Genomic DNA, 6,724 nt, shown 5'->3' with positions numbered 1-6,724 from the left:
AGGTGTGGGACTATGTTCAGAAAAGACCTGCCACCAGACCTAGCTCTGTGCCTGGAGGCAGCCGCACAGTCACAGTACCAAACAGTGATTCTTTCATGCCTCGGAACAGGTACAGAACCAAACATATTCAATCGAATGTAGAATGGATTGAGAGTGTGGACCAAACAGCAGAAGTGTTGTCACAGAGACTTAGCCTTCCTGAGGAAGTCAGGCAAGCTGTCAACAGCTTTCTTGCCGACCTGCACCATTTTCGTTCCCGCTTGGAACCATTGCAACTTCCTGACGACCCTCCAGGAGGACAAGTAGATAGCAGCATGGCACTGAATCTCACATCACAACCCTTACGCCACACCATAAAACTTCTCCTTGAATATAGTACTGTTGTAGTCCCAGGTATGACTCCTGAATCTGAACAAAGAATACGTGAAGTTGACGAGTCCGAGTGAGAGGTACACGTTCAGCACTCCAGCACCACCACAACAAATGGAGTATGTTGTGGAAGCGATTAAGATGAATCAATGACAAGAAGCAGAGATTAGATGCATGAATTGAGCCAGAGAGAAAACCCATGCCTGAGAATGATTATTACTCGCTTCATACCTTACACTAACCACGATCAGTTCATATTCCTCATATCTCACCTCCTTATTCTCACTTTTGAATGTTACTTTGTCCCTCCCTGTGTTTCACTCCTCAAGTTCACTATATCCCTCCCCGTGATACCCTTGTATTGCTCATGTTAAGCATTCACACTCTCAGCTATCTTATCCTCTTGTACATCAGACATTGAATTCACCTTTGTCAGTAGGATGACTAACAGTATCATTAAACTTGAGAGTTAAATCAATTAGTGGACCTCCCTCTGTGTTCTGAGCGGAACTTTCGTCAATTATTTGTATATTTGATATGGACTCACTATTATGCATTCCCATGCTAGAGACTTCAATTGGCCATGGGATGACAATCAGATAGAGATTAGGTCAGATGTGATACATACAGTATGTCGGTAGTGATTGGTAGAGCGGTAGTCGCAGGTATATGTATCTGGTTGCTCTCTGCTCTGTAGAAAGCAATGGAGGATAACCAGGGATAAGGTGATTTGGTAGTATGAGTTGCTTATCACAATGACGTGAATTTCAACATGGGCGGTGAAAGACATGATCCGCGCGACAACATGGTCCGAATCGTCGGGGAAATCACGTTGAAAGGCATGAAATCGAGGAAACGAGATTTCGGAGTCCGTACCACTTTCACAGCCTAGATCCGCACAGCCCCCTGCACAGCATCTTCTCCGGTGTATGACACTGCTTCCAAATGATGTCATTTCGTGATTCTCCTTCCCTTCATGTCTCATTTTCTGGTATCATTTTCCGCGCTTTCCCTCTGGTGAGCATACAGTACTCTCCGATTCGACCCAAGGTGCGTAAGGCTGATTCTTCCATTGTAACGGTACTGGAAACACGACGACTAGGTCGCAGGTTGGGTCGAACTCGATGGAGGTCTCGTGGAAATCTAGGGGCTCTGGTGCTAATGGATCGTGTCTCCTCTGCAATCGATGTAGCCAAAGAATGATATTGAAGAATCAGCAAAGTTGGTACTTTGCTGATTGTACTATATACTGTCTACAGGTATCCGTGTCCTCCTCTCAGTTCCTACTGCAAGCGTCTATGTACATACTCGGACAGGTGAAAAACCGCTTTTGAGCAAACCCAGTGGGGAAATCTCGAAAAGGGAAAACCCGTCCCTACCTACTGCAGCACTGCCTCCAACTCCCGCCGTTCTCCTTCCTAATCCGTCGAACTCGATGGAGTTCTCTCGATTCGTTGTTACTCCGTAACACCCATACACTCATAAATATCACCTATCAGCAGGAAAGATTGAAGAAATGAGTATACATCAGATGGATTGCTCTGAGACACCTTTGGTGCGCCCTGACGTCACACCCACGCTAGTGTGACGGTTGCCATGAAACACGTGCTGTTTGGTATGTGGACTTTGAGGCTGGCTTTCCCAGTGCCATGAGTGAGGATGAACACGCCAAGCTGGAAGAGTTACGGGCTCACTTCTCAGAGACGTTCAAGACAGAATGGGGTTTGGAAGACCCAGAAACAAGAGCTATCCAACAGCTCTTGGAAGTGAATCCGGTAAAGGATGCAGTTGTGACCCTCTACTCGTCTTCAGATTTCTGGACCTTGAAGGAGTTCCGTGAGTCATACCCTGGGAACCAGTGGGACTACGTTGAAAAGAAACCTAAAGACCCGGTGCCCTCTTCAAGCCATCATGCCGAGACCATCCCCGCGTCCCATACTCCAACAAGCCGCTGGAGTAGTAGGCAGGTTCCAAGTCATCACAGCACAATGCCCACAATGCTCCCAAGCCTTTATAAAACCATGGCCATGGAGAGTAATGCTGATGACTGGTCTGAAATGCTTCCTGTCAGGGCTTCGCTTGAATCTCTTCGATCCTTCGACCTGCCCCTTGCTTCAAGTGAGCAATCTCCGTATTCTAGATTGATCGAAGAATTCCTAAATTTACCCCTGGGGGCTAGAGCAGGAGGATTGGCCACTTTGTCAAGCTACATGGTAACCGCACCCACAAGGCAAGGAATCATAGACTCAACCACCCAGGAGAACCAAATTGAAACACTTGGTGCTGTTAGTACCAGTGATGAACCCCCCAATGATGGACCCATCAATGATAGTCCAGAAACAGGTACAAGCTCCTCAAATAACCCACATACTCAGGTGAAGGAGACTGAGGGACCTGAGGGACCTGAGGGACCTGAGTGACCGATGCTTCTACAACACCACCACATCACAGCAACAAATCCAGTATGAACAGGAGGAAATCAGGAATCACCATGGAATGACGAGATGAGATGCATGACTTGAGTTAGAGACTAGAGATGTGAGAGATCACACTTAGTTTGTCCATTGTACTACCTTGTCCTCTCACAATTCATAACCTTCGCCTGTTTTTCTGAGCAACTTTGATAAGTCCCCATCATGACTACTGTAATGTTATGAAGTATTATCTTCTTCCTAATCATTGTCAACCCTATGTTTTCTGCCCATTGCATGATTTTGTTAGGTGACGGATGGATAGAAGCATCACGGTCTCCGCCCCTCACGTAACAGTATTCAACTACATATTCTACAACTGTTGTTACTCTACATCATTGTGATCAATGATGTTCACTGAAAGAGAACAGACCCTGCGCCTAACTTGCTCCTCACTCCCTACTCCGTGCGTCACTTTCTTACATTAGATTTCTTCTTGTGTCGTCCTTCAACCCGTCCTCGGTCAATCTATTGTTCTCTCTCAACATCATGTCAAATACAGACGTACATACATGAGTACGTTTGAAGAGTTCATTGTCAATCCTACAATTGATTGTATGATTGTCAGACCAAACATTTATCTGCTGAACCAGTCAGAAGTTTAATATCACTCCAACCACAAAATAAATTCTCATCTTCCTTAGCATTCTTAGCTTTCACGAACCTTTGAATCGGTCATATCCATCATCTCAGTGGTACTTGTATGTAATGTTCAAAATTAGGAATGTCCCTATGAGACATCAGCTATTGGCATCTCCAACCAAGTTCAGCAACATCAATGTCTAAGTAGCCATCCTTTTACTTGAGTGATATTCATATAATACTTGTTACAGAAATGACAGTATTCATGACAATTTCAAGTGTCATGTGGTTTAACAAGACTGGCTGAAGATGTGATCCATGGAAGAACACGTTTTGATTTTAACTGTACATCTGCTAACTCCTGTACTCATGTATGACTACTGTAGGTAGCTGAAGCCATACTGCATAATGACCACTTGGAGGAACATCACAAAAGATACATACAGTTATTCTCCTTGTATTTGACCTCTTGGTCAGAACCAATGGGAGCATTTTCCATCACATGCAAGGTAAGATCTGATTGAGAAATCAGTCTGGCACCTTGCTTCAGCCCGCAACATTCCCCAAGAGGAAGGTGCGAGTGGCGAGATCAGTGGTTCTCGGTGAGGAATCGTTCTTAAGTGGGTCATGGTCATGACTCCATGACATTTCCAAGCATCAAGATTTTCAGGCGTGATACTTCAATGCTGCATGCTGCACATGTCTTCAATCCATCACACTAACCCTCCATGGCGCTTCCGAAGCGTCACAGATTCGGTCTGTCACGGAACACAGTGAGACAGAGGTGAGGTACGTCGTGACTGATAATATGCATGAAGGAAATATATACACAAATGTTACACACTCATACTTCAAAACTCACGCAAACATCGCAACATGTCATAATGTTCTTGACAAGCAATTAATGCACTATGTCCTCTGCTCGATTAGCGAATTCCACCGTAATAAAAGACTGTGCGCAGGGTTTTTGGATCGTTTCTTGTGTCGGTCACGGGTCACGAAGGGAGAAGAGGAAGAAACGACAATTGACCGCCTTGATTGACGGGAGCAAGTGAAATAAGAACCGAACAACTCACCCCATCCTCTTCCCTTGGTCTGTTTGACCACTTCGTCCGTCAGGTTTTTCTTTGAGAAATAACCTGATTGGATCTGAGAATCAGCATGGCTCTTCTACTCTTTAGACAAGTACACAACAACATGAAGAGAATGTACCATTGGCGATGCAATAGGAGACAAATTAGATCAGGGCACCGTCTTCATCGGATCTCGGGAATTACCAGCGCGACGGAAGATGGGAAGAGAAAGGGATTGCAATCATGGATCTGATGGAGAGAAGAGAAGGAAGGAGAAGAGAAGGAAGGAGAAGAGAAGGAAGGAGAAGAGAAGGAAAGGTCATGTCACGAAATGTGATCCATTGGAGAGGAGGTCGAGAAGATGAGATTGTGAGATATGGTGTAATGAAGAGGAGCAGAGAAAAGGATGATCCACCTTGGCATCAATCTCGACTCTACTGTCGGCAGGAATGAGTTCTTCGGGGATTTCGTAGCTGTCATTTAGCGATTTCCACCTCGTCTCTCTGGCTAATGGTCTCCCACGGCATGACATGGTCATCGATCGGTTCTGGTACGTCCGTTCACACAGAACATGCGTCAAATGAGTACTGTAATCGGGAGTGAGCACAGCGTGGGTGCGATGGCAAGGGCGGATCACGCCGAGGAAGTCTGTGAGTAGACACGGGAAATGAGAGAAGAGGACGAGTGACGGCACAGAAGGAGAGAGGAAAAGAAAGAGAGAGGGAAGGAAGGGGAGAGGAGGTAAACAAGAAAAGAGAGAGAAAGAGAAAGAATCGAACAGTGGTGAGTTTCAGAGAGAGATAGAGGAAGAGAGAGAGTTGGAAGGATAGGAAGACAGAAAGGAAACAGGGTGGAGGGAAAACATATTGATAGAAAAAAAAAAACCTGCTCACCGATTAACAACCTCTATCCCACTTCCGACAATAGCATCATATTTCAAATTACTCATGGAAATCAAATTATCAATCCTTTTTATACCTAAAAAATGTAAAACATCCGGCATCAAATCCTGATGTCTAGCATCTTTTACACCTGCCACACTGACGGTATTATCGAAATATTCAGAGGCATTATCACCACCTCTTTTCCTTCTGTTATAAACCATATATTTAACGACTTCACCTAAACTTCTACCTTCTTTATTGAAATAAGCAATGACACCTACACCACCTCTTTGAGCGCATTTTATAGCTTCAGAAATCCCGAAAATCAAATAAGGTCGACAAGTACAAATATCAGAACCGAAAACGTCTGAACCTGAACATGAATCATGTGGTCTACATGTAACTTCTGTTTCTGGGTTTGATAATTTTGATGGATCACCCATAATGTATATAGTTGTTCCTGCTATGGGTGGTAGGAATATTTTTATATCGGGTCTTGTTAAAAGTTCAGGATACATTCCACCTGTATCTTCGAATAAAGCTCTACGTAATGTTGATTCTTCTATTCCTAAACGTTCGGCGACTCCTGGTAGGTACCAGACTGGATCGATGGCGGCTTTGTAACAATTGATTTCGACTCCTTGGTCTACACCTGGGAAAGCGGCAAGTTCGGGAGATTTGATGACGATTTCTCCGTCTACTGAGAATTCTCCTTTGCGAGCGAGAGTGTCGAGTTCTTCTATTTTGATATGAGCTTTGGTTTGGGCGATGGTAGGACGGACGTCGAGACCCTCAGCGTATTCCTGCGAGTTTTAGCACAGATAAACGTCACATGATAGATATTGTGAATGGTACAATAACCTTATATACGACAGAGGCAGTGTGTAAAGTAGAAGAAGACGAGTCGATCGAGCCAAAAAAAAAGAAAAATCACCTTTGCCCACAGCTCTTGAGACATTGCCCCCCAAGGATCTAGGGTGACAATCTTCCACCCTTTCTTGTTGTGTTCCGGATCGAGAGAGGTGCCATCGCCAAACCACCCAGGTTGAGGAGGGAGGACGAATGGTGGCTAAAGTCAGATACTGATACATTCCCTTCACACTCAACGCAGATCCCCCTCACACTAGACGTTGCTCATCCTTCAGACTATAGCGGGAGTCTGACCGGACAGCAAGCAGCGGCTGTCCCAAGACCCCTGAGCTCATTGGAAACAGGGCATAGGAAGAATCCAACGACGTTCAAGGTGCAAGGTGAAAGCAGTGAAGAAACACCCACATGCGTGTTCGTCAAATCCGGCCTCCAATCAGGTCTCAACTGTCCCATGGCTATGCTCAACGATCGAAAG

The 6,724-nt window shown here is 45.1% G+C and overlaps 2 protein-coding genes across 2 annotated transcripts in view; one reads left to right on the top strand and one right to left on the bottom strand.

Moving 5' to 3' along the window:
- Nucleotides 1–2,018: 2,018 nt before the first annotated feature.
- TREMEDRAFT_62114 (uncharacterized protein) lies at nt 2,019–2,789 on the top strand (the record flags this gene model as incomplete). The annotated part of the gene is made up of 1 exon (XM_007004511.1): nt 2,019–2,789. The coding sequence occupies one exon, from the start codon at nt 2,019–2,021 to the stop codon at nt 2,787–2,789; it is 771 nt and encodes a 256-aa protein (XP_007004573.1).
- A 1,299-nt stretch (nt 2,790–4,088) lies between these two features.
- Nucleotides 4,089–6,724, bottom strand: part of TREMEDRAFT_73806 (uncharacterized protein) — a gene marked incomplete at its 3' end in the record, with an annotated part of 4,138 nt that continues 1,502 nt past the window's right edge. Inside the window, exons 5-10 of the mRNA XM_007004746.1 lie at nt 6,314–6,448; nt 5,389–6,182; nt 4,911–4,968; nt 4,499–4,571; nt 4,146–4,222; nt 4,089–4,115 (exon numbers count right to left, since the gene is read on the bottom strand). Coding sequence (XP_007004808.1) covers nt 4,089–4,115; nt 4,146–4,222; nt 4,499–4,571; nt 4,911–4,968; nt 5,389–6,182; nt 6,314–6,448 — 1,164 coding nt within the window. The remainder of the gene's footprint in view (nt 4,116–4,145; nt 4,223–4,498; nt 4,572–4,910; nt 4,969–5,388; nt 6,183–6,313; nt 6,449–6,724) is intronic.

Source organism: Tremella mesenterica (assembly GCF_000271645.1).
Source record: "Tremella mesenterica DSM 1558 unplaced genomic scaffold TREMEscaffold_5, whole genome shotgun sequence".
Classification (NCBI taxonomy): domain Eukaryota; kingdom Fungi; phylum Basidiomycota; class Tremellomycetes; order Tremellales; family Tremellaceae; genus Tremella; species Tremella mesenterica.
Note: the sequence above shows the minus strand (reverse complement) of the source record. Positions and strands in the feature narration are given on the sequence as shown.